This window comes from Miniopterus schreibersii (genome assembly GCF_964146895.1).
Source record: "Miniopterus schreibersii genome assembly, chromosome: 1".
NCBI lineage: Eukaryota > Metazoa > Chordata > Mammalia > Chiroptera > Miniopteridae > Miniopterus > Miniopterus schreibersii.
The window spans coordinates 143190735-143218596 of NC_138101.1; the positions used below are offsets into that span (position 1 = coordinate 143190735).

Consider the following 27862-nt stretch of genomic DNA (forward strand, 5'->3'; position numbering starts at 1 on the left):
CTGGGCACACAGCATGCTGATTTCAAGAATCAGGGTGGGACCCGGCCGGGCGTGGCTCAGCAGTTGAGCGTTGACCTGGGATCCAGGTGATCGGGGTTTGATTCCCAGTCAGGGCACATGCCCGGGTTGCGGGCTCAATCAATGACTCTCTCATCATTGATGTTTCTATCTCTCTCCCCCTCTCCTTTCCTCTCTCTGAAATCAATAAAGATATATTTTTTTAAAAAAAATTAGGGTGGGGACTTCCAGCAGAGAGATTGTCAGTAACAAGGATTTTAATTATTTGACTTTAGAAGAAAATCTATCTGCAAAATTCTTTTTTTTAAATATGTTTTTATTGATTTCAGAGGACGGGAGAGGGAGAGAGAAATAGAAACACTGATGAGAGAGAAACCTAAATATCGATCGGCTGCCTCCTACATGTCCCCCACTGGGGATCCAGCCCACAACCTGGGCATGTGCCTTGACCGGGAATCAAACTGGAGACTTCTTGGTGCATGGGTCAATGCTCAATCACTGAGCCACACCAGCTGGGCTAACTGCAGAATTCTTGATTATATTTATACAACAAGGGACCAAGATTTATTATACCTGAAAATTTATGTTGAATACCTAGCAATATAGTCTTCAAAATAGCCTCCTCTTAGAGCCTTCTCTGTTACATCTCCTCTGCAAAGATATCAAAATCATATTCACCTCCACCATGAGTGTTCATTGTCAAAGATACCTGCCTATCTACCAGAGTTCCTCCCAAGAGGCCCCCAAACCAACACACCCAGAGGCCAGCTTCAGACAACATCAGAGCAGGATCCAATTAGCTTCACAAGTGGCATTTACAAAGGGAGATCTTGGCAGGCACCAGACCTTGCCGAGGCAAATTCTACTTCACATGGCTGGCACCTGTAGAGGTCGGGGTTGATCCTCACAGTCAGTCAGCCAGCTGGTCTGAGGGTTGACCCCACGCATAAATGGGCTAATAGCAACCAAGTTTCAATTATAACAGGAGGGCCCACATAACCCACACAAGGGACATTCACAGAGCATCCAGATCAGGTGATCAAGAAGACAGTGCCACTGGGTCCCACAGGACACCTCTACCAAGACTGGGAGTGATAGCAGATCTTCCTAATACATAGAAACAAACAGAAACAGGCAGCCAAAATGGGGAGACAAAGAAACATGCCCCAAATGGAAGAACAGGAGAAATCTCCAGAAAAAAAGAGCTAAATGAAATGGAGGCAAGCAAATTATCAAATATAGAGTTCCAAAAAAAAAAAGGTTATAAGGATGCTCAAGAAACTTAGTGAGAACTACAAGAAACTTAGAACTACAACAGCATAAAAAAGGAACAGTAAGAAATGAAGAATACAATATCTGAAATTAAGAATATACTGGAAGGAATAAACAGTGGGTTGGACAAAGCAGAGGACTGAATCAGCTATTTGGAAGACAAGGTAGCACAAAACACCCAATCAGGGAGGCCAAAGGAAAGAAGAATTTTAAAAATGAGCATAGTTTAAGGGACCTTTGTGACAACATGAAGCATAACAACATTTGCATCACAGGGGTAACAGAAGGAGGAGAGAGAGAGAGAGCAAGGGATTAAGAACCTATTTGAAGGTTATTAACTGAAATACTTAATATGATTAAGTAATCATAACTGAAAACTTCCCTAACCTGGCGAAGGAAAAAGACACACAAGTCCAGAAAGCACAAAGAGTCCCAAACAAGATGAACCCAAAGAGGCCCACACCCACATGCATCAAAATTAAAATGGCAAAGGTTAAAACCACAACGAGGTATCACTTCACACCTGTCAGAATGGCTGCCATCACAAATCAACAAACGACATGTGCTGGCGAGGGTGTAGAGAAAGGGGAAACCTAGTACACTGCTAGTGGGAATGCAGACTGGTGCAACCACTATGGAAAACAGTATGGAGTTTCCTCAAAAAATTAAAAATGAAGCTGCCGTTTGACCCAGTGATTCCACTCCTAGGAATGTATCCTAAGAATCCTGAAACATTCATCAGAAAGGATATATGTACCCTGATGTTCATAGCAGCACAGTTTACAATAGCTAAGATCTGGAAACAGCCCAAGTGCCCATCAGCAGATGAGTGGATAAAAATGTGGGCCATTTACACCATGGAATACTACACAGCTGTAAAGAAGAAGAATCTCATACCCTTTGGGACAGTATGGATGGGCCTGGAGAATATTATGCTAAGTGAAATAAGCCAGGCAGCGAAAGACAAATATCACATGATCTCGCTTATACGAGGAATCTAAAGAACTTAATAAACTGATGAACAGAATAGATTCAATGACATGGAAGCATAGATGAGACTCATGAATGACAGAGGGAGGGAGGAGGGCGGGTGGGTGGAAGGGGAGAGAGTAACCAAAGAATTTATGTGTATATATATATACAACCCAAGGACATGGACAATGGTGGGGAGAGGGACTGGGGAGGGGGAAGGAATGGGGTGGAACGGGTCATTGGGGAGAAAAAGGGACATCTGTAATATTTTAAACAATAATAAAATTTAAAAAAAAAAAAAGGACAAAGAGAGAATCTTAAAAGCAGCAAGCAAAAGACAGTTAGTTACCTACAAGGGAGCTCCCATAAGACTGACAGCTGATTTCTAAATGAAACATTTCAGGCCAGAAGGGATTGGTATGAAATATTCAAAGTGATGAAAAGCAAAAACCTACAACCAAGACTACTTTATCCAGCACGGCTATCATTTAAAATTGAAGGAGAAATAAAGAGTTTCCAAGACAAGAAAAATCTAAAGGAGTTTGTTACCACCAAACCAGTATTATAAGACATCTTAAAAGGCCAACTTTAAGAAGAAAAACAAACAAAAACAGAGGAACATAGCTAAAAGATTAAAATGGCAATAAATATGTATCTATCAATAATCACTTTAAATGTAAATGGTTTAAATCCTCCAATCAAAAGACATAGGGTAACTGAATGGATAAGAAAAGAAGACCCATAGATAGATAGATAGATAGATAGATAGATAGATAGATAGATAGATAGATAGATAGATATAGATATAGATATACTGTCTATAAGAAACCCACCTCAGAACCAAAAATACATACAAACTAAAGGAAAAGGCATGGAAAAAGACACTTCATGCAATGGAAAGAGAAAAAAACTGGGGTAGCAATGCTTATATATGAAAAAATAGACTTTAAAACAAAAGCTATAGTGAAAGACAAAGAAGGACACTACATAATGATAAAGGGAGTAACTTAACCAGAGGATATAACCCTTGTAAACATTTATGCACCCAACATAGGAGCACCTAAATATGTAAAGCAAATCTTGATGGACATAAAGGGAGAGATTGACAGTAATAGAGTCATTGTTGGGGATTTTAACACCACATTGATATCAATGGATAGATTTTCAAGGCTGATAATCAACAAGGAAAGAGTGGCCTTAAATGACACACTAGATCAGATGAATTTAATTGATATCTTCAGAGCATTTCACCCAAAAGCAGCAGAATATACATTCTTTTCAAGTGCACATGAAAAATTTTTTCGCACAGACCACATGTTAGGACACAAAACAAGTCTCAATAAATTTAAGAAGACTGAAATCATATTAAGCATCTTCTCTGACCATAATGGTATGAAACTAGAAATCAATCACAAGAAAAAACCTGAAAAACACACAAAGTCACAAAGGCTAAAAAACATGTTACTAAACAAGGAATGGGTTACAATGAGATCAAGAAAATTTACAGAGCCTACTCTGTGCCAATCATCAGGTAAGGGGCTGCTACAGAAATAAATGGACCAGATATGCTCCTTACAGCTGAGTATAGAGGGGAATAAGGCATGACACAAATAAACACACAAATGAATTAATAGCTGTAAAATGAAACAAGTGCTAGAAAAGCAGAGGATGAGTTGCTATGAAAGAATAATAGGCAAGGACTCTCTGAGGAAGTGCCATTGAAGCTGAGTTCTGAAGGAAAAGGAAAAGTAATCCAGGCTAACAGAAGGGGAGAGAGAACATTTCTGGCAGAGGGAACAGCATGTATGGAGGGTAAGAAATTCTATTGAGTATTTTATTAAAAGTGCAATAGGGTTTTAAGGGAGTACCAAAATCATTCCATTTCCTGTGAGGAGAATGGATTGGAGGAGTGCCACAGATCAGAATAGATTGGAAGCAGGGAGACAAGTTGACAGGCTACTCTAACAGTTCAGTGGAAGTTGATGGGGGTTTGTACAGAGTAGGGGTGGAGATGGAGATAAGTGAACAGGTTTGAGAATTATTTGGGAGGTTGACTCATTAAGACATAGTGATGGACTAGATGGCAGGACTAAGAGGATAGGGAGGTATCAAGAATGATTCCAGGTTCCTAGCTTGAGTGGATGGATAGTGGTGCCATGTACTGAGACAGATAAGTACAAGGAAGGAACAGGTTTAGAAAGAGATGTTCAAGAGTTCAATTTTGGCCCGGCCGGCGTGCTCGGCAGTTGAGCATCAGCCTATGATCCAGATTGCCGTTCAATTCCTAATGAGGGCACATGCCCCGGTTGCTGGCTCAGTCCCCAGTTGGGGGCGTGCAGGAGGCAGCAAATCAATGACTCGCATCACTGATGTTTCTATCTCTCTCTCTCCCTCTCCCTTCCTCTCTCTGAAATCAATAAAGACATATATTTTTTTATTATTATTTTTTTAATTATTATTATTTTTTAAAATATATCTTTACTGATTTCAGAGAGAGGAAAGGAGAGGGAGAGAGAGAGATAGAAACATCAATGATGAGAGAGTCATTGATCAAGCCCGCAACCTGGGCATGTGCCCTGACCGGGAATCGAACCCTGATTGCCTGGATCCCAGGTTGACGCTCAACCGCTGAGCCACGCCCAGCCGGGCAAGACATATATTTTTTTTAAAGTTCAATTTTGGATGTAGTAAGATTGAGACCCCTGTAAAGCATCCAAATGGAGAGATCGAATATGAAGATGGATATATAGAATTGGGATTCAGAGAAGTAGTATGAATGAAAACTAAATTTGATGTTGGTGCTCATCACTACCACTGAACTGTACGGTCCTGGACAGGGTCAGAGTGACACAGTGGAAGGAGCGCTGACCTAGACTTGGTATCTAGGGGACTTGGGTTTTAGTCCCAATTCTGTCATTAACTACTGTCTCTGAATTTCAGAAACACAGGAGGTTGTCCTAGGTCAAGGCTTCTTTAACCTTTTTTGGATAAGAATTACCTCTTCTCCTCAAAAATGAATACACAAAAACATTACACATGATTTCTGGGGTTTATTCAGTTCTTGGCACCTTTCTGTGGACCCCGAATTAGCAACTCCTACTAGACTATCTGACAAGACAACCAAAGTTTAGGAGGTCTTTCTTGTACATACATTAAATATCTGTTGGTCTTCCAGGTACCCCTAGAGAATATGACAGGCCTTGAACCAAGGAGAGGGGACATAGGGCCTAGGTCTGCCTTGTTCTCTGCCAAAAAGTATCTATTACCATGAAATGAAGCTAGTCAGTACATCCAAAGGCCCCAATCTACTTTTCAAGGCTTATCTTCTTTTACCCTTTCTTTCTTCTTGGCCTATGATCCAGACAAATTGGACTACACACATTATCCCCTTTCTTGGAATATCCTTCCTCCATAACTCCAAACATCCCAACGCTGCCCCACCCCTTCTCCTGAACTAGAAGTAACCTCAGCCTATTCTAAACATCCACAGCACTTTGTCTGTGTTCCTCTTAAGGAACTTACTGAGTTCCCCCTCATTATTACTGTTGTGCCTCCCCTACTAAAAGGCAGGAGCAGCTCCTGTTACTCTTTAAAAGAGCCTTCTCGTTTGGAGAAACAAGATGGCAGTGTAGGTAACAGCTGCACCCGCCGCCTCCCACAACCACATCAAAATTACAACTAAAATACAGAACCACCATCACTCAGAACCTCCTGAAATCTGGGTGAACAGAAACCCTACAACCAGGGAACTGAAGAAGCACCGAGACCGGTAGGAGGGGGGAGATGCCGGAGGATAGGGGCTGAATTGGAGACTCGCCGCCGGCTCACACCCAGTGCTGCGGGGTAAACCCGAGACGGAATCTCGGCAGGGGGGTTTCCCGGAGGAGTGAGGGGTCCCAGCCCCACAGCAGGTCCCTCAGCCCAGGGCTCCAGGGCCAGGAAGAGATGTCCCCACAACTCTGGGCTGTGAAACCAGGGGGAACTGTCTCTGAGGGTCACGGAGGCTGCAGGAGCCCAGGCTTTCCTCTTAAAGGGCCGGGGTACGGACTCACTCAGACGCGCTCCCTCTGAGCCCAGCGCCGGGCAGCAGCTTGAAAGGAAGCTGGGACACTTGGGAAGCAACTAACCTGCCTGAAGTTGGGGCAAGAGCTGGAGGGGCAGCTTTCTCCCAGGCAGAAGAGCTGGCAGAGGCCACTGCTCCTTTGGTGAGTCCTCCCTGAAAACAGCCAGCAGGTGCCATATTTGAATCGCCAGCACCTGACTCACACCTTTGGCCCCGCCCCGTGATTTCCAGAGGCCCTGCCCCTCCCCACCTGCAGCTCATCCCAGGCCATTTCCAGGGGCTTTTCTGTGCAAGTGGCCTCTCCAGCCCCATGCTTAGGACTTTCCTAAAATCTCTCAAACAAGCAGCAGCATGCCCCATACGGCTTGATAGGTGGCCCAAGGCCTGGCACTAGCGGCAGCCTGCATTGGATCACAGCTTGGCCTCTCCTGGACAACGCCAAGCCCAGCACAAGTAGCAGCCAACTACAGTTTGCTGTGTAGCTCATGCTGCGTGGCCCTGGGCAAGGCACTGGCAGAGGCTGACTTTGCACCTCCCCGGAGGCCCAAGAGACAGTGCACCTGGTGGTCAGACTCGACCATGCTGGATTACAACCCTACCACATCCACGAGTGACACTCAAGGGAGGCACTTGGTGAACACCAAAGCTCCACTGAAGTAAATCCTGCTTCATAGGGGTTCTCCAGCACAGCAATTCTTCGGCTGTAGTTGCAGCTGGTCCTCACAGCTGATTGGCCTGGGGGTCAGTTCCTCCCAGGGATGCCAACAGCAACCAAGGCACAGCTAAAACAGGAGAGAGCACACAGCCCACACAGGGGAGTACCTAGAAGGCCCAGCTCAGGTGACTGGGGAGGCTGAGCCACTGGACCCTACAGGACACCTACTCCACAAAGCCACTCTACAAATTCCAGGAGACATAGCAGCTCTACCTAATACATAGAAACAAACACCTGGAAGCAGCCAAAATGTGGAGGCAAAGAAACATGTCACAAAGGAAAGAACAGAAGAAATCTCTAGAAGAGGAACTAAATGAAATAAATCCAAGCAAGCTAACAGATACAGAGTTCAGAATTTTGTTTATAAGGATGTTTAAGCAGACTATTAGGGAAATAACTGAGAAAATCGATAACATAATAAAGTACCAATTTGAAATGAAGGCTACAGGAACTGAAATGAAGAATAATTTACATGGAATCAATAGTAGAGTAGAGGATGCTGAGAATCAAATCAGCAATTTGGAACATGAGGAAACAAAAAACACCCAACCAGAAGAGCAAAAAGAAAAAAGAATCCAGAAATATGAAAATAGTATAAGGAGCCTCTGGGACAACTTCAAGAGCCCAACTTTTGTCTTATTGGGGTGCCAGAAGGGGAAGAAAGAGACCAAGGAATTGAAAACCTATTTGAAAAAATAATTACAGAAAACTTCCCCTACCTGGGGAAAGAAATAGACTTACAAGTCCAGGAAGCCCAGAGGGTCCCAAACAAGAGGAACCCAAAGAGGCCCACAGCAAGACACATCATAATTAAAATGCCAAAGGTTAAAGACAAAGAGAGAATCCTAAAAGCAGCAAGAGAAAAGCAGTTAGTTACCTATAAGGGAGCATCCATACAACTGTCAGCTGATTTCTCAACAGAAACTTTGCAGGCCAGAAGGGAATGGCAAGAAATATTCAAAGTGATGAAAAACATGGAACTACAACCAAGACTGCTCTACCCAGCAAAGCTATCACTTAGAATTGAAGGTCAAATAAAGAGCTTCACAGATAAGAAAAAGCTGAGTTCATCACCACCAGACCAGCACTACAGGAAAAATTGAAGGGTCTTCTTTAGGAAGAAGCTAATGAACAAAAGAATCTGATGAACTAAATAGATCCAGAGACATTGATGCATGCAACAGATGATCATATTTCAGAGGAAGGAGGGAAGGGGTGAGGAGGGTGGGAAGAGATTAACCAAAGAAGTTATATGCATATATGCATAACCCATGGACACAGTCAATAACGGGGTGAAGGCTTGGAGAGGGGGTGGGAGCGAGGTGGAGGGGGTCAGTTGGGAAAAAATGGGACACCTGTAATACTCTCAACAATAAAGATAAATTTTAAAAAAATTAAAAAATAAAAGAGCCTTCTCACATATCCCTTATCTCATCTGAGTGAAAACTGGATCCCAACCACACTGGTCTGCTTAGACCTTGGTTTTTGGCTAGACAACAGCCCAACCCCCACACACACTTGTGTCCATTCTACACACTGATGTTTAATATTTTAAATTCTGATTACGTCACTTCTCTGAGTAATATATACATCAACAGCTCCCAATTACCTTCCTCAAACGTTCTCAACTTCAGGGTTCCAACACATTAGCTAGATCTGGTTTGAAACGTCTAAGGTAGTTTCTCACTATTAATGAAGTACAAGTTAAACAATTTACAAATGTAGAGCACTTAGAATAGTGCTCAGCACACTGTGTTATTATATAGGTGCTAGGCATTACTAATACTGAAATTTTAAGACTTATCAAACAGGTGCAACACATGTTGCACATCCACATGGCCCACTTCTCATTTCAGCTGTGGCTGCAGGGGACAGTTCTGTGCAGGTTGACAGCATCTCTCCTCAATGGCCCTATGGGTCTCCCTGCTTTTCTGCTCTAGAGCTTCCTCTTATAAGTTCAATCATTTAATGAGCAGGGCAGCCTGGAAGTATAGAGTTATTCATAGCCATTAATTTTATTTTAATTTATTGATTTTTAGAGAAAGAAACAGAGAGGGAAGGGGAGGGAAGGAGAAAGGGGGGAGGGACATAAATTTGTTGTTCCACTTATTTATGCATTCATTGGTTGATTCCTGTATGTGCCCTGATCAGCCGGCAGCCTTGGCATATCCGGATGATGCTCTAACCAACTGAGGTACCCGGCCAGGGCAGGCATTAATTTTCATCTGACTTATTATCTGCTTCCCCTTCCTGCATTGCTACAACTACCAACCATGATCCAGGGTTAGATAACAGAAATCTTATCTACAGCAGTGTCCTACTCCCTGGCACCTTTATCAACACCTTCATGTGGAACATCAGGCCATCTGCCTTACCCTTCTGAGCCTCCTGCTTTGGGCCCACTAGCACATGTTGAAAGGACACGACCTAAGCATCTGCTATTTGAAAAGAGTCAATGGGTTGGGGTAGAAAAGAAAACACGGCAGTCATAGGTCTCAATGTCAAGGAGGGGGTGCAAAGGGAGTGGAGGAGCCTTGAGGCCTGGCTTTTCTTTCGTCCTAAGCTCTAAGTGGAGTTAAATCAGCCTTCAGGAGAGACTGAAGTATCTCTAGCCACAGTCAGAACACAAACGGAATTAGAGGCTGACCCTGCGCAGGCGCAGGATGGAGGCTAGAGTTCTCTCTCAGGCTCTCGCCGCCGCCTCCACTAGACAAGGGCTAGAGGGAGAACAGAGTACCCCGCACAAGGAGCCTTCCTTCTGTGATCCCTTCTTCCTCGTGAGGCTCTCAGACCACCCTAAAATGGTTGAGGGATCCCACCTTCTGAGGCCGTCACTACTGGCCCAGGGCCCAGTCGAGCCTGGAAAGCGAGTGCCAGCCAGCCTAGGCGCCAAGACAGGAAGGGCGCCAGACCTCTCGGGACCTGTACTCCTCGCCACCATTCTCACCTCTTTGTCCGCCGCCTTCTCCTCAATACCTAGCAGCGCGTACAAGTCCATCTGTAAGAGCTCCTTGGTCACCGACATGGTTCTAACCCTGACTGGATTCGTACTACAACTCCCAAGAATCTAAGCGTGCGTGTGGATTCCCGGGGACTGCAGGCCTCGTGCCTGCCATTTGGCGCTTAGCACTCTGGGAAATGTCGTGTTCTGGGTCCAGCTTGACTGCCTCTGGGGGAAGCGGGCCGTCGTAAATGAACTATGACTCCCGGCAGCCCCCGCGCCGGCCGCTGCGCTCTCTACTATGATGGCCGGTCGCGATTTCCCTGCGGGAGGCTGTAGCTGGCCCGCGAGAGTGGGCGTGGGGGAGAGGGGCGGAGCTGGGTGAAGGTGCTGGGGGCCCGGGACTGGACCGGCGGGATCTCAGTTCTGCGGACCCTGCCGCACCACACCGGGAACCGGGATGGAGAGTAGGTGCTACGGCTGCGCTGTCAAGTTCACCCTCTTCAAGAAGGAGGTGAGTCTTCTCCCCACCTGGGCTAGAGGGCCAGGGAGGACACAGAGTCGGGGGGAAAACACTGGACTAGCAGCCCATAGACTGGTTTTATGGCCTCTTTCCAGCAGTATGGTTTTGATTAAGACACTAAGCCTTAGTTTTCATTTCTGTAAAATGGGGCTAGCACTCGCTCGCCCGCGGGGTTGGTGTTGTGAGTCCAGTGCAGTGCTGGAGGAAAAAGTTCTCTATAAACTGTAAAGCGCGCTCCTGTTGTTTTTGGAAATCTAGACTTTTCTATCAGCCAAGTGTAGGATCCGGCTGTTTCCTCCCCTCAACCCTGCTTCTCCGCAGCCGCAGCCGTGCGACTGCTCGCCATGACACCATGTCCCGTTACCCTCTCTGCTCTGAAACCTTCACCATCGCGAAGCCTGCCCTTGCCGCCCGGGTTTCTTGAGTTAGGTTACCGACCTTTCTCCTGCCCTCAGGGCACCATGGCAAAGTCTCTCTTGTCTTCAGCCGTAACCGGGAGACAGGAACCACATAGGATGAATGAAGAGCATGTAGGGAGGCAGATCCGTGTAACACTTAGAAACCTGGGTTTGGGAGTCAGGGTTCAAATTTGAGCTCTGTTGTCCTATTCACTGGGTGGTGACCTTTGTTGAGGCAAGTCATGTAACCTCTCTGACCCCACCTACAATAAGAACAATAATGGTGGACATCAAGAGTAAGTAAAATAGTGCGTAGAAATTGTGAGGATTAAATCAGTCGATGAATGTTAAATACTGAGCTTAGTGCCTGACACACAGTAAGTGCTTAATAAGTGGAGTCTATTGTTATCCCATCCTGAGCCAAGCCTCCCCTCCATCTCTGCTGGAGCAGAGAACGAATGAGCTCTGCACTCTTGATTCTCCTTTACTGACCAGTCAGTGACCTAGGCGCTTTGCCTATTTGTCTTCTACACCCCACTGTCAGGGAATTGAAGACTGGTTAGAAAGAAAGCGGAAAATTTTGCATGAGGCTTTACTTGATTTGAATAAAAGACTGGAGACTGAGGAATCACTTTACTCCACCCTGTGTCTCCCCCGGCCTTAGGCGCCCCACTCCTTATCCTCTTCCCAGCAGCTGATCACAATTTCAGTGTCTTCTGTGTGTGGGTGCTCAGAAAGTCCCAGGGAGGAGCCTGCAAGGGTGGTTGAGAGGTGGATAACCCTGCTTCACGTTTCTTGTAGAACGGCTGTAAGAACTGTGGCCGGGCTTTCTGTTCCAGCTGTCTTAGCTTTAGTGCAGCAGTGCCCCGGGCTGGGAACACCCAACAGAAAGTCTGCAAGCCATGCCATGAGGTCCTGACCAGGTAAGAAGCCTACATGGGCAAGGATTCAGCCAACCATAGCAGCAGACAGCTGGCCAGTCCTTGCAGTCTGTGCTCTGTGGCCAGGGGTCAGCCCAGGAAGTGTTTGGGGTGGGGGGGGGCAGTGACTGGGAGATGGCAGGACTTCTGAAACCAGATTTCTTTTCTATAGAGGATCTTCTCCTGCCAATGCCTCCAAGTGGTCACCACCTCAGAACTATAAGAAGTAAGTGCTGACCTAGCCTGTTTGCTCAGTGGTTGGAGTGTTCACCTGTGAACTGAATGGTCCCTGGCACGTACCTCAGTTGCAGGTTCAATCCCCAGCCCAGTCGGGGCACGTGCAGGAAACAACCCATTGATGTATCTCTCTCACATCGCTGTTTCTCTCTCTTTCTCTCCTCCCCCCTTTTCTACTCTGTCCGAAAAGCAATGGAAAAAATATCCTTGGGTGACGATTTAAAAAAAAAAAAAAGAGCTCGGCCAGCGTGGCTCAGTGGTTGAACATCAATTTATGATCCAGGAGATCAAGGTTCGATTCCCAGTTAGGGCACATGCCCAGGCTGTGGGCTCAATCCCAGCGGGGGTGTGCAGGAGGCAGCCAATCAATGACTCATTGATGTTTCTGTCTCTCTCTCTCTCTCCTTTCCTCTCTCTGAAATCAATAAAAAAAAAAAAAAGAAGTAAGTGCTGAAGGGACAGAGACAAATGTGGATGGGGAAAAGGACAAGGGAGCCCTAGGGTAGGACTCTCTTCCCAGCCTCTAGAAAAAAGGAACACAGAGTCAGGAGAATACCTTCCTCTCAAGCTCCTGACTGTCCTCTTGGGATCAGAAAGCAGCTCATTAGCCCTCTTCCTAGAAAAAGTTCTTGATAGACATTCTCCTTTCAGTTGGACCCTCCAGCTGGGCAGCTGGGTTGAGCTGCAGGACAACATGCATGAGGGCCACAGGAGATTGTCCATTGGAGGCCTACCTAGATGCCTAGAAATTATTTGAATGGGTAAAAGTGAGTGGGTGCCTTCACCCCTCCTTTCTGCCTTCTTCAAGAGCCTTTATCCTGCCAGGCGTGTGGCAGCCTTGGAAGCCAAGCAGAAGTCCAGCACTCCCCAGAGCCAGGGACTGACCCAACAAGACCAAATCATTGCTGAGCGCCTAGCTCGGCTCCGCCAGGAGGACAAGCCCAGTGAGTAGGGGCAGGCAGGGTGGCCCAAAGGACATTATCTGGGACTCCTGGGGCTGGGATTCCTCTGAATCTTACAAGGTTTCCCCATGCCAATTGCAGAGTCAGTACCCTCACAGGCAGAGATAGAAGCCAGGCTAGCTGCACTGAGGGGTGAACCCCAGGGTTCCATCCCTTCTACCCAGGAGATGGAGGCACGGCTTGCTGCACTGCAGGGCAGAGTTCCACCTTCTCAGACTCCTAAGTTGGTGAGTGCTATGGCTTAGTACATGTATGCTTATGTACTCTGTAGGAGTTGTCAAGCCTCTCACTCCCACCCCCTGATCCTCAGGTCTGCTGCCAGGCCAAGGAACCAGGGACAAGCAGGATTGGATGGGGCAGGGAAGAGTGGCCCCTCGGTCTTGTTGGGGACTGTCAGACTACTCAATTATATGGGCCCTGGATTAGTTCCTCATTCCCTGAGCTTTGGAAAGTCCTCAGCATTCACCCCTGACATAGAATGCTTTGGACCTTATGGTGTGGCTTCTTCCCTATCCTGATCCCCACTGAAGTTCCCTCCTCTGAGCAGGTGCATCAGCCATCAGACACCAGAACCCAGGCCCAGCAGGCGCAGGATCTGCTGACACAGCTCACAGCAGAAGTGGCTATTGATGAGAGCTGGGACCGAGGAAGCCCAGGTAACTTCACCTGAGCCCCTCCTTTTTCCCCAGGTGGGAGAGGCTCTGCTACCCTCTGGGGGGTGAATATACATAAATCAGAGAATAGTCAACATTATAAGAGCTACCAGTTATTAAGTGTTTACTTCTGTGGCAGCCAGTGTAAGCCTAGTGGATAATGTGTGGACTTCTGAACCAGTCAATGATTCTTTCTCCTACCACTTACTAGCTCTGTGACCCTGGGAAAGTCTCACTTTCCTCACCTGTAAAATGGAGGTGTGTGTGTTAAAACCTACCTTGTGGGGAAGTTTCAAGGGGTAAATGAGATAATCCAAGAAGCTCTTAGGACCCTGTCCGGCTCATAGTAAGTGCTTAGTGAATGTTCTTTGCAATGATGATGATAAGGAGGAGGAAATTAATTTAAATTTAATTAAAATTAAGTAAAATTTAAAACTCAGTTCCCTCAGTGGTACTAGCCACATTTCAAGTACTCAATAGCCACTTGTGGCTCATGGCTACCATCTTGGACAGCACAAATATAAACCATGATATGGAATGTTTTCATCATCATAAAAAATTCTATTGGACTGTGCTACTCAAAGGCTTCAGAGTAGTGGTTCTCAACCAAGGACAATTTCCCCTCCAGGGCCCATTTGACAGTGTCTGGAGACTTTTCAGTTGTCATAACTCAGAATGTACCACTGGAATCTAGTGAGCAGAAGATAGGGATGCTGCTAAAACATCATATAATGCACAGTACAGCCCCACAGCAAAGAATTATCCTGCCCAAAATGTCAGTAAAACCGACATTGAGAAACCCTGCTTTAGATACACAATCTCATTGAACATCCTCAGTAATCCTATGAGGTACATACTATTATTATCTGTATTTTATAAATGAGGAAACTGAGGCCTGGTGGGCTTAAGGAACTTGATCAAGATCACACAGCTATTAAGTAACAGCTAGGACTTGAACCCAAAGCTGTATGCTTTCAAACCTCTTGGTCTGAAGCTGAGTTAAAGGGAACATGTTAAAGCCACACCGACACTGGCAAAATTCTTCTAGCCTAGAAACACATAAGACCTCAGATTCTGTCGTGTCCTCTCTGTGCTGCTCCCTGAAAATGCTAATTCAGCCTGTAAGGCAGAGACACTGCTGAACCTTGGCCTCCCCATATCCTGATCCTTTGGGGCAGTGATTCTCATACTCTGAGATGCCTGCCCTAAGGACAGCATGTTAAAATATCAGATGGGTGGGGATGGATGTGGCTGAAAAAACCTCTAAGATGACTGGTGTTTTACATTGGGAAAAGTGGAGGAAATACTCATTTGTAATGTAAACCACAGGAGCTAGTATTGAACAAATAGCTGATGATCAGTGGGTTTTTATAAAAAGTTGAGAAATGCTCTCAGTAGCTTCTGATGAGAGATCTTGGAATGTCTCTGTCTCCCTGACAGCATCGCTCCTTCCAGCTGCCTCTGTCCAGAATGACCTCAACCAGGGTGGACCAGGGGGCCAGAGTGCTAATTCCAAGGGACAGGCCACCTGGTCCCTGGATGGGGAGAAGAGCAGGCTGCTGGCTGAAGCAGCAGTTGAGCTGCGGGAGGAGAACACAAGGCAGGAGCGGATCCTGGACCTTGCCAAGCGCCTGGCTGTGCTTCGGGGACAGGACCCTGACAGAGGTAGAAGCTGGGGAGCAGCCCCCAACCCTCACCCCCAGTCCAAGCTCTGCAGAATGGCTGCCAGGCTCAATCAGGTGCTGGGGGTCTCTATGCCGAGGGGTATATCAAGCTCTCCTCAGAGCCATAGGAAAGTACTGGAGCAAAGCACTGGTTGCGGAATAAGTGGCAGCCATCAGGGTGCAGGGGACCCTCAGTCCCTTTAGGTGCAGAGTCTTCTGTTCCTGTCCCCAGCCCTGCAGGGTGGAGCAGGGAGGGGGAGGGCCTCATCAGAATGACTGCAGAGACTGCTCAGCTCTGGACCAAGTGCCACTGGAAACCAAACCAGCTCCTCAGGTCAAGAGTACAGCCACTTAGGTGAACTCTCTCTGCCTCACTCCTCCCCTGCTTCTACCTCTCTTCCTCTTCAAGTGACCCTCCAAGACTATCACCTCCCAGATAGTGATGACGACGAGGATGAGGAGACAGCCATCCAGAGAGTCCTGCAACAGGTGGGCCTGCCTTACCCACCTGACCACCCTTTGTCCTGTCTCTACCTCATTGCCCACCACCCACCTGGCTCCATTCACCCTGCCTCCACTCTGGGACTGGATGGCCAGTCACTCTGCTGTTCTGGCTGGGGCCCCACTTTCCCTATGACCCAGACCTACCCCCTGACCCCTTGACATGGGGTGTTAGCAGCCACAGGCAACAGATAAAGGAAGATGGGTTGAGAAGCTAAGGCCACAGAACCTTCAGGGGTGTGGGGGAGGACCTGGGCCATGAGCAGGGAGCTGCACTTCTTTGCCCTGTCTACAGCTCACTGAAGAAGCTGCCCTGGATGAGGCAAGTGGCTTTAACATCCCTGCAGAGCCAACTCGCCAACCCCAGGCCAAATCCTGCAGGGCAGAGCCTAAGGTGAGAAAAGCCCCAGACACAGACCCCTAGGTCGTCTTCACATCAGCCTCCCTCCTGACTGGCCAACTGCTCCAGCAGCAGCCCTCCCTTCCGTACTCCATCAAGTACATTACTCCCCCCATTCCTCTCTGCTCCCTGAAGGCCCAGGCTATGGCCACCAGGCCTGAGACTGAGATAGAGGAGTTCCCCTGGTGCTGCATCTGCAATGAGGACGCTGCCCTGCGCTGCGATGACTGTGACGGAGACCTCTACTGTGTCCGCTGCTTCCGGTGGGTGCAGGTAGAATGTTCTATGGGACTGGGAGTGTCCAAGGGCTACCTGTGATTCCTGACCTGTATCTCTTTGTTCCACAGGGAAGGCCATGATGCCTTTGAACTTAAAGAGCACCGGACATCTGCTTACCACCCTCCACATGCAGGACGAAAGCACTGAAAAACCCTGGTCCTCCCGGGAAAGCAGTCCTACAGGCAGTCACACAGGCTGGGGAACCCACCACTGGGCCCAGTCTTGGGGCATCTGATGGGAGAGCATGTCAGGCTAGACTGCTCATGGGTGCACTCTTTCCTGAGCCTTGATGTCCCTGGAAGGGGGAAAGATTGGAGATGATGAACAGAGGAGCCAGAGGGAAGGCAGAAGTCGGGAGCTCCACCAGCAAAGCCTGGACTGGAAAGACCAGACTGAATCTAAAGATGAGCCTTGAAACCTGCTCAAGGGCCCTAGCACTTAGTGTATCAAATAAAGTATGTTGATTCCTTGGGCCCAGCATCTTTTATCTCTAGATCTCTGTGGGCCCTGAACCTGGGTCCTTGGAGAGGTGGCAAAAGCAAAGTAGGCTGTAAGTCCAGTCCTGTAGAGTGAGGGAAAGGATTGAGCCCTCATGTAAGATTTTCCATTCAGGAAAAGTACCACCCATCTTGGAGGCCTCGTAGGCAGTAGGCATTAATATTTGTTCAACTGAACTGAACTGTGCGTCCTGCTCTGGGTAGCCCAGCCTGTCCCCCAGGCCCCACCCTCTTGGATTCTCAGCCTCTCTAGCACTCAGACACTACATGCGCAAACAATGGATGCATACCCCGCTTCCTGCCTTACTCCCAAAGGACACCAGCTCCCAGGGCTCCTGTCCCAACCTGCCTGCCATTCTGACTCAGTGTCTGCCTCTAGCAACTCCTTCCTGACCTGACCCCTGACCTCTCAGCCTGTACCCTTTACACCCTTCTGCTTAGCTCCTGCTTTTTCTCTTCCTGTGGCTGGAGCCAGCTCAAGAAAGAGTTCTCTGCCTGAGGCCTGTATCATTTAGTGGGGAAGGTGGGTTCAGCCTTGCCTGATGCCCCAGACCCAGCCAGCTTTTTCCCGTTACCTTTCCTCTGGGACTCAAAACTAGTCCTTGCCACTTGGGCTCCTGTAGTTGACGACAGGATGCTTTGTGTCTTAGCCTCTAGGCCTTGCTAGATTGTGATCTCTGAAGTAGAACTGTGACCTTCATCTTTAAATTCTCAAAGACTGGATGGAGGGATGGATGAAGTGTATGGATAGAGTATAGTGACTCAGGATGCTGGCCTTCTGGTGTATCACTTCACCTCCCTCCCCCACCTCAGCACAGAGATGCTCCACACTCCATTCAGCTGGGACTCCTAAAGGTTTTATCCACTTGGCTGGCAAGGAAAGCACTAGGCAACAGCCATGACTGGCTCTCAGAAGGCCCAGCCGACAAGAACTAGTTGTGACTGTACATACAATGGGGGTGTGCAAATGTCCCTCCGCATCTTCCAATGTTCCTTGTCTGTGTCCCAAGGAACCACTTCCCTCTCAGCCCAGGATCCAGAGGCTCAGGGCAGGCCTGACAGTGCTGAGGCTGTTGCATATAGTCTCACAAGTCTTATTTCTGAGGCCGACTGAGTCTCCGGAGTTTCTTGAGTTGACTGAGTAGTTCAGAGATAAAATGCTGAGGAAGAAACAGGTGAGGTTAAGGCATGGAGTCACACCCACCCATCACACTGTCCCTAATCTCTCCCTGATCCCATCTCCCTAGAACAAGGGGAGGGGGAAAAGATGCAGGGCTAAGCTTTCCTTTCACTAGCTGCCTCCCCACTGGGCCTCCTCTTACCCCAGAACAGCGAAGTATCCTTACCTCTGTGGGATGGGGACAGTCTTGGAGAAGAGCCTGGGTAGAAGAGAGCAGACAGTGAGTCCCTGAGCCACAGCGCTTTTCCACAAACTCCCACTCAGTCTTCCAGGAATTCTCTCTGATTTGGTTCTCCCCACTCCACCCAAGGAGACAGAGCCTGGGTTCCTGGGTTCCCCTTAGTCCAAGCCCAGCTTCCAACCCCAACCCCTGGGCCTAAGGCCCAGCCCCCATTCTACCTCCAACTGAGTTTTCTGCTCCTCTGTGGATAGTTCCATGAGAGCCTCCAGGTCAATCTCAAGCTCAGAAGGGGTTGGTTGATCCTGTTTGGGAATCACATGGGACTCAGAGATGCCTGGCCAGCTAGTGCTGGAGTGAAAGTTATTGTTGGGGGCTCCCCCATCATCCCCCACTCTATTTTCCATGTTCAGTCCCTCTCCTCATCTTACTCAAACCACCCATACATTCTTCCATAACAGTTACTGAACACCTACTACGTTCACCTACTATAACCACCACAGAATTCTTTAAAAAGAGTATCAGTTTAATTTCAAAAGTTATATACATTGTTGGTAGGGATGTAAAATGGTGCAGCTGCTTTGGAAAACAGTTTGGCCATTCCTTAAAATGTTAAATATCATCCGACCCAGCAATTCCACTCCTAGGTCTATTTCTAAGAGAAATGAAAACATATGTCCACACAAAAATTTGCACATGAATGTTCATAGCAGCATCATTCATACTAACCAACAATTTTAAAACAACCCAAATGGCCATCAACTTGTGAGTAGATAAAATATGATGTAGCCATACAATGTTATTCATCAATAAAAGGAACAAAGCACTGATTCATGCTATAACATGGATGAATCTTGAAAACATTGTTTTTGTTTTTTAATCCTCACCTGAGGATATTTTTCCCATTGTTTTACAGAGAGAGTGGAAGGAAGGAAGAGAGAAGGAGAGAATCATCAATGTGAGAGACACATTGATTGGTTGCCTCCTGCATGCACACCGGGTCAAGCCTGCAACCAAAGTACATGCCCTTGGCCGGAATCGAACCCGGGACCCTTCAGTCTGAGGACCAATGCTGTCACCACTAAGCCAAACCAGCTAGGGCGAAAACATTGTTAGTGAAAGAAACCAGTTATAAAAGGCTATGTATTATATGATTCGATTTGCATGAAATGTCCAGAATAGGTAAATCTATGGAGACACAAAGTAGATTAGTGGTTTCTTAGGGCTGGGAGTGGTGGTGGTAAGAAATGAGGTATGCCTGCTAATGGGTACAGGGTTTCTTTTAGGGGTGGTAAAAAGGCCTAAAATTAGATTGTGATGGTTGTACAACCATGTGAAGATATTTAAAATTGTGGAATTTCCCACTTTTATAGGGTATGTGAAATAAAGCTATCTTTCAAAGTTATTACAGTCATTGAAAAAAATCTAAATTATAGAGGTTATAAAATTAAAGATGAAAGAAGCTCAGGAGAATAAGAAGATAAGCCACAGACTGGGAGAAAATGTTTGCAAGAGATATATCTGATAAAGAATTATCCAAAATATACTAAGAACTCTTGAAACTCATGAATAAGAAAAGAACAATTAAAAAGTGGACAAAAAATCTGGACAGATGCTTCACCGAAGAAGATACACAGATGGCAAATAGCATCTGAGAAGATACTCAATATCATATGTCATTAGGGGATTGCAAATTAAACCAACAATTTGACACCACTACACACCTATTAAAATAGCAAGAAATCTAAAACACTGACGACACCAAATGCTGGTGAGGATGCAGAGCAACGGGAACTTTCATTCATTGCTGGTGGAAATGCAAAGTGGTACAGTCACTTTGGAAGACAGCCTAACACTTTCTTATAAAACTAAACACAGTCTTACCATACAATCCAACAATTGTGTTCTTTGGTATTTACCCAAATGACTTGAAAACATTTCAACACAAAAACCTACACACGAATATTTACAGAACCTTTATTCATAATTGCCAAAACTTGGATGCAACAAAGATGTCCTTCATTAGGTAAATAGATGACAAACTGTGGTACCTCCAGACAATGGAATATTATTTAGCACTAAAACAAAATGAGCTGTAAAGCCATGAAAAGATATAGAGGAACCTTAAATGCATATTACTAAGTGAAAAAAGCTAATCCAAAAAGTCTACATATTGTATAATTCTAACTATACGACATTCTGGAAAAGGCAAAACTATAGAGACAGTGAAAAGATCAGTGGTTGCCAGGGGTTGTGGGGAGACTGGGATAAATAGGTGGTGCACAGAGAATTTTTAGGGCCATGAAACTATATGATATTATAATGGTGGATGCATGTCATATATACATTTGTCAAAACCCATAGAATGTATAACACCAAGAGTGAATCCTAATATAAAATATGGACTTTGGGTGATTATGATGTGTTGATATAAACTCATCAACTATAACAAATGCACTGCTGTAATGAGGGACATTGATAGTAAGGGAGACTGCATGTGTGGGGACAGGGGAATAATAGGACTCTCTGTACATTCTGCTCACTTTTGCTGTGAACCTAAAACTGCTCTAAAAATTAAAGTTTATTTTTAAAAAATATACCCAAGGGCCAAGATTTAATGAACTTAATAATTTTTTACTGCCTCATCAATTAAGTGAGAGTGGCATGGTAGTGAAGAACATAATTACTATGCAGGTTGGTGTCATTTTTAAAAAAGTTTATTGAGGTGACATGGGTTAATAAAATTATATAAATTTCAGGTATACAATTCTATAATACATCATCCGTACATTGTATTGTGTTCACCACCCAAGTCAAGTCTCCTTTCATCACCATTTATCCCGCCTTTACCCTCTTCTACCTCCTCCCACTCCCTTTCCCCTCTGGTAATCACCACACTGTTGTCTGTGTCTATGAGGTCTGGGGTTTTTTGCTTAATCCCTTCACCTTTTTCATCCAGTCCCCCAAGCCCCTCCCCTCTGACAGCTGTCAGTCTGTACTTCGTATCCATGAGTCTATTTCTATTTTGTTTGTCAGTTTATTTTGTTCATTAAATTCCACATATGAGTGAAATCATGTGGTACTTGTCTTTCTCTGACTAGCTTATTTCACTTAGCGTGATACTCTCCAGGTCCACCCATGCTGTTGCAAAAGGTAAGATTTTCTTCTTTTCTATGGCCAAGTAGTATTCCATTGTGTAAATGTACCATAGCTTTTTCATCATCTCACTTACTAATGGACACTTGGGCTGCTTCCAGATCTCGGCTATTGTAAATAATGCTGCAATGAACATAGGGGTGCATGGTGCCACTTTTTTGATTCATGCTAAGAGCCATTATTGCTTTTGCATCATCAGTACAAGTGTCAATATAGTGAAAAAGGCAAACAACATCTTAGTATTGTGAAAATAATCATGGCCCCCTAAAATGGGCTCGGGAACCCCTGGAGTCACCAGAACACACTTCAAGAAGTGCTGCCTTATCCATTTTTCTATTGGTTTGTTCAGTTTTTTCTTGCTGATTAAAAAAAAATCATATTAGCCCTAGCATTCCACGTATGATATAAATATCATTTATTTGGAAGGGTTTGGGAAAATAGGTGTGTTTATATAGTTAAATCTAATGGTATTTTCCAGTTTAGGGTTTGCTTCTCTTTTTTTTTATGCTTAACAAGTTCTTTCCATACTGATTTGGATATTTTATATTCACTTATACATTTTTCTAGAGGTCTAATAACTTTACCTTTTCCATTTGATTATTTAATGTTTTGGAATCTATTTACTCAACAAATATGTGTCAAATGGCTCCTATAAGCTGGCACTGTGAACCTGGGAACTTCAGTGAACAAGACAAAGAACCTGCTCTCAAAGAACTTACATGTTATAGGCAGCTGAGTAGACATAATAAAAATAGATGTACTAAGTAATGAAGTTGTGTAATTTGATTAAAGGTAAGGGCTATTGGGGGAAATTTTTGGATGATGGAAATGTCCCATATCTTGCTTGGGGTAGTGAATACATATAGCAAAGTGCATTCCAATGTAGACTTCAAATGCGCAAACTTTATTCTCTGTCAGTTATGCTTCTATAAATTGACTTTTTAAAAAGGAAAGAAAAATAAAGACACCTCTCACTCTTCCCACTACTAACAGGTAACCACTATTAACAAGTTTGGTTCTTCCATGCCTTTTTCAAAATAAACAGTGCTAGGAGTCTAAGCTCTTTCACCCTAAGCTCTAGACTTGTCCCTTTGCTTCCTTGGTGTCTAGCTCATCTGATTCAACATTCATTTATTTAATGCATGCTTACTGAGAGAATGCTAAGCACCAAGCATTGTAATGAGTATTGGGGCCGTAACAGCAAGACAGACAGACAGATGTGATCCTATCCTTGAAAAGCTTATAGTCTCCTGAGAGATATAGACAAGTGAAAAGGCAGTTGCAATACAGGGTGATAAGCACTCTGATGAGATACTTTGAGAGAATATGGAAGGGGAACCTAACCAAACCTAGGGTTTAGGAAGGCTTTCTGGAAGGAAGTTACCTCTAATCTGAGACCAAAGGCTGAGTAAGTTAGCCAGATATTTATCTTCTAGTCATGATGGAGTAACAGGGACCAGATTTATTCTCCCAACATAAGTAACTAGAAAACTAGGCAAAAATACATGAGTAATGTTTTTAGATATTAGACAAGAAGTAGCTCAGAAATACCTAAGAAAGAAGGGAAATAAAAGAGGTAGCCCAGCTGGGCATGGCTCAGTGGTTAGCCTAGAATCCAGGAGATCAGGGTTCGATTCCCAGTCAGGGCACATGCCCAGGTTGCAGGCTCCATCCCCAGTCGGGGAAGTGCAGGAGGCAGCCGATCAATGATTCTCTTATCATTGATGTTTCTATCTCTCTCTCTCCCTCTCCCTTCCTCTCTCTGAAATCACCAAAGATATATTTTTTAAAATAAATAAATAAATTAATTAATTAATAAAATAAAAGAGGTAAACTTTAGCCCGGCCGGTGTGGCTCAGCTGTTGAGCATCAACCTGTGATCCAGGAGACCACAGTTTGATTGATTCCTGGTCAGGGCACAAGCCTCGGTTGCAGGTTCAATCCCCAGTACCAGCGTGCAGAAGGCAGCCGATCAATGACTCTCTCATCATTGATGTTTCTATCTCTCTCTCTCCCTCTCCTTTCCTCTCTCTGAAATCAATAAAGACATTAAAAAAAAGAGGTAAGCTCCAGAGCTTAGAGAGAGATCCCAAGCAGAGCACAGTGGTCTTGCTAAGTTGATATGACAGAGATCAGAATTCAGGGTTGAGGTGACTGGAATTTGCTGGACAAAGTTCTGGAGAGGAGGGAGTTATAAAGAAAGAGACCTCCAGAAATCTGCATAAGGGGTCTTTTTGAGCCTTTGCTGAACACAAGATGCACATTCATAGGGTAAAACTTCACAAAGCCAGGAACTATGAGATACCGAAAGCACAGAGATGAAGTTTCAGACCTCACAGAGGACTGGAGACAAATCCAGTTCTACCCAGCCAGAGTGGACAGTCGTCACTGATCATGCAGGGATTCAGCAGAGACCTTGGAAGGGCCATACTTCACTATAGGGGTAAATTATTTTCTAGATTAAAGGCTACTCTGGACTAATGCTAACAGAGCTTAAAAACAAGCCTCAGAAGGATCAAACTGAACCACAGGTAACTAAACTACCTACTAGGACAAAGCCCAAAACTCTTTAAAGGAAGAAAAAAAAAATCCAGTTTCTCAACAGCATAAAATATACAGTACAATTCAGTATCCAGTCAAAAATCACTAGTCATGGCAAGAAGCAGAAAATGTGACCTATAAACCTGGAGAAAAATCAATTAATAGAATCAGACCCAGAAATGACAGAGATGATGGAATTTGCAGACAAGGAAAACATGAACACAGTAATGATGAAAATGGAAGATATGAGAAAGAACCAAACATCTAGAGATGAAAAGTACAATATTTTAAATGAAAAATGTATTGGATGGAACTAACAGCATACTTGCAGAAAAAAGTATCAGTTGAACTGGAAGATATAGCAAAAGAAAGTAGTCAAAACAAAGCCAAGAAAGAAAACAACCTGGGGCTGCGGGGAAGGGAACAGAACAGAGTTTTGGTGACCTGTGGGATGATATCAAGTGGCCTAACATACATGTAATTGAAATCCCAGAAATTGGAGGGTGAAATTATTATATAGAATATAATAAAGATACATTCTAATGATTAGATTCTGCCTCTAAAAAGTATTAGTGCAGCCCCCCAAAAACATTTTTGATCCTCACCCAAGGATCTGTTTATTGATTTGAGAGAGAGAGAGATGGAAATGTGAGAGAGAGATGAGATGTGAGAGAGATATGGAGATGTGAGAGAGAAACATTAATTGGTTGCCTCCCACATGTGCCCCAACCAGGAATGAAACCTGCAACTTTTTGGTGTACAGGATGTTGCTCCAACCAACTGAGCCACCCAGCCAGGGCCCCCCCAAAACATTTTTATATCACTTATGATGTTAGCTATATGTGTATTGAATATAAGGTACATATATTACGTAGAGTCAGGTTGCCACTGCGGTATGAAATTGAGAAATGGGCTTATATCATAATCCAAATATTCTTTCCCTCAAGTTTTTTTGAATTCTCAGAAAATGAGCAACTATATCAAACAAATCCTGCTGGGATGAACAAGTGTGGTACACTTGTGACTCTATATTACATGTGGTAGTACCCTTCCAGATGCTGCCAGATTTGACCCCTTTCTCACTATCTCCTCAGTCCCCTTACTCTTGATCTCTCTGCCATGGGATGAGCAATGGAGTAAGGCTCAGAGATGAGCTAACAATGTTTGTTTCACAAATTCATTGACAATTTTTTTTCTTTTCTTTTTTAATCCTCACCCGAGGATATTTTTCCCATTGCTTTTTCAGAGAGAGTGTAAGAGAGGGAGAGAGAGGGAGGGAGAGGGAGGGAGAGGGAGAAACATCGATGTGATAGAGACATATCAATGGGTTGCCCAAGGTGTTCAGCCACTTGGGGTTTCCCCAGTCACTTGGCTGCTTCCTGCTGAAAAGAGCAGGGATTGGTAGAGGAATTGCTACCTGGCACCTTTGGACAATCGCCATGGCAACTGTAGGCCAGGTATTTTATTTCAGTCATTGCCTGGGAGCAGTCCTCCCACATGTCCTGTTTGAAAAGTTATGAGCTGGTTATTGTACAGCTTCCCCCCCACCCCCTTAATCTTGCAAAACAAGATTTGGCTAGTTTCTTTGATGCCTGGAAGGACTTGCCCTGAGGTGTCTGAAATATGAGACTTTTCGTGCAAGTGCACAATAATCTGAAATTGAAACTGATCCAGAGAGGGAGAGTGCTGGCAGTAGTGACCGACAATGGAGGTGTCCTGCAAGGTCAGAGCAGACACAGGTCAAGAGTTTGCCTCTCCCGGCTTCCAGCTTCAGGACACCTCCCACCTACCCCAGGACGCAGCAGGGGACATGCTCAACAACTGGACCAAACGGATACATGACCCAGTGAGCCTCACAAGACAGTCTGGGCCACATGGATGATTCTTCCCGCCCCAACCATAGGGCCACTGGCACAGCCCTTCCCCGGAAGAATCATAGGCCCTTGCTGTCCCCAAGAGAAAAAAAAAGGACCTGAGTCAAGAAAGAGGAGAAACAAGGACCATGGTATGTGGACAAGGAGGCCTTCTAGTTTCTGGCTTAGTGGTTCTCTGCAGGCCACATGCTAGAATCAACTGTGGAGCTTACGAAAAAGACCACTGCCTGGGCCCCACCCTAGTAGATTTAAATTAAATTCAGTTGAGGTGCAGCTCGAGCATTGGTTTATATCTGAAGTACTTCAGGTGTATGGAGAGCCACTAGATGTTCAAGTAAGTGCTCAGGCTCTTCGGGCAGAGCTCTGGCTGCAAGTCTGGGTACCGTAGCTTCCTAGTTGTGTGACTTTGGGCTAGTTACTCAACATATCTAAGCCTCTATTTCCTCCATGGTGAAACAGTACCTACCTAATGGAGTCCTGGGGAGGCTGAATGAAATAATGCATGTCAAAGGCTGGCACTGTGCCTGGTACGTGCCTAAGTGCTCAAAATATTATTCTTGTTAAAGAAGTAGTTACTACTACCCTGGGATCCCAATTTGGAGATATCTAAGATATCAAAGTATTTCCTGTGACAAGGGGCCAAGACCTGTCCTTTTCCCAGGGTGGAATTGAGGGCAGTCAGTCAGTCAGAGCAAGGGACAAGCTAGATCAGCTGCTGGTGTTAGTGTTGGTTACTCTGATGTTCTGGTCCAGTTCTGTCCATTCTGAAATGATGAAAACATTCTATATCTGCTGACAATAGGGTAGCCACTAGCCACATGGGCCTATTGGGGAGTTGAAATGTGGCTAGTGTGACTGAGAAACTGAATTTTTAAAATTATTTAACTTCCATTAATTTAAATAGCTACACATGGCTGATATCTACAGTATGGACAATGTAGCTCTAGATGTGTATGTGTGTTGAGGATAAGAGTAAAAAAAGACATAAAAGAAAGAAAAATAGCCTTCTATTATCTCATTTGAGCATCAAAAAGTCCCATAAGGAGATATTGACAGGCATTTATAGCCCTGTTTTATAGATTAGGAAACCAAGTCTCAGAGACAGTAAAAGATATTCCCCAGATTCTGAAGAAAGTTAGAGGCAAAGCCTAGACCAAAGGGGCCAGATTTCTGAGCTGCAATCCCATGCTTCACCGGTTGGGAAAAGCTTTCTTTCCATGGAAGTATCTCGCATCCTCCCTCCAGCTCCTCCTGAGGGTTCAGAGCAGGCTCTTTCTCAGCCCCCTGGCCAGGCCTCAGGCCCCCCATGTCCCCCCACCCTCCCCCATGCTACCCACCTGGAAGAGCTCCTGAACCTTCGCATCCACCCACTGCTCCATCTCCAGCCAGCGCTGGAGCTGCCCCCGGTCATACTTCACCGTCAGCCGGCTTGGTCTCCGGGATCTGGACACTTTGGACGGGTCGGGGTGGGATTTTGACTCTGAGTCTGTGGATGACGTCCTCCTCCTCCCAGAAGCCCACTGGACCTTCTTACTTGGGTTCTCCCTGTCAGGGTTGGGAGAGGTACAGGAAGCAGGGCTTGAAGACCGCATGGAAGAATTGGCCTGGGCAAGGAGCTGGAATAAACTGCCAGTCAGAGCAAGAGTGCCGGGGAAGTGAAGAGACAGAAAACAGGAGAGACCAGCAGGGAAAAAAGGTGGGAGGGAGAAAGGGCCAAGGCTCTGGGAGGGGCAGGGGTCAAAGATCAACAACAGGCCTTTGTTGTTACTGGAAATACCAGACTACTGGCTCCTGGCTGCCAGTGAGTGGCACCCCTGAGCCGTGTCCCAGCCTCCCTTTCTGCAGCTGTTGATGCCCAAAGTGACATAAACTGCAAACGAGCAAAGGTCAAGAGGGTGCCATACCTCAGGAGGAGGCA

The 27862-nt window shown here is 45.6% G+C and overlaps 3 protein-coding genes across 3 annotated transcripts in view; 1 reads left to right on the top strand and 2 right to left on the bottom strand.

Annotated features, from left to right (window-relative positions):
- DNAJC17 (DnaJ heat shock protein family (Hsp40) member C17) overlaps nt 1-10151 on the bottom strand; it is a 37844-nt gene extending 27693 nt beyond the window's left edge. Inside the window, exon 1 of the mRNA XM_081127936.1 lies at nt 9988-10151. Coding sequence (XP_080984062.1) covers nt 9988-10065 — 78 coding nt within the window. The 5' untranslated portion in view covers nt 10066-10151. The remainder of the gene's footprint in view (nt 1-9987) is intronic.
- A 17-nt stretch (nt 10152-10168) lies between these two features.
- ZFYVE19 (zinc finger FYVE-type containing 19) lies at nt 10169-16990 on the top strand. The gene is made up of 11 exons (XM_081127921.1): nt 10169-10495; nt 11704-11825; nt 11995-12048; nt 12885-13003; nt 13103-13248; nt 13569-13677; nt 15115-15339; nt 15748-15827; nt 16135-16233; nt 16375-16502; nt 16587-16990. The coding sequence occupies exons 1-11, from the start codon at nt 10442-10444 to the stop codon at nt 16663-16665; spliced, it is 1215 nt and encodes a 404-aa protein (XP_080984047.1). The 5' UTR covers nt 10169-10441; the 3' UTR covers nt 16666-16990.
- An 862-nt stretch (nt 16991-17852) lies between these two features.
- On the bottom strand, nt 17853-27587 carry PPP1R14D (protein phosphatase 1 regulatory inhibitor subunit 14D). The gene is made up of 4 exons (XM_081158196.1): nt 27282-27587; nt 18595-18678; nt 18362-18394; nt 17853-18175 (listed from the first exon to the last, which is right to left on the bottom strand). Exons 1-4 carry the CDS (start codon nt 27534-27536, stop codon nt 18110-18112), a joined length of 438 nt encoding a protein of 145 aa, XP_081014322.1. The 5' UTR covers nt 27537-27587; the 3' UTR covers nt 17853-18109.
- Between the last annotated feature and the right edge of the window lie 275 nt (nt 27588-27862).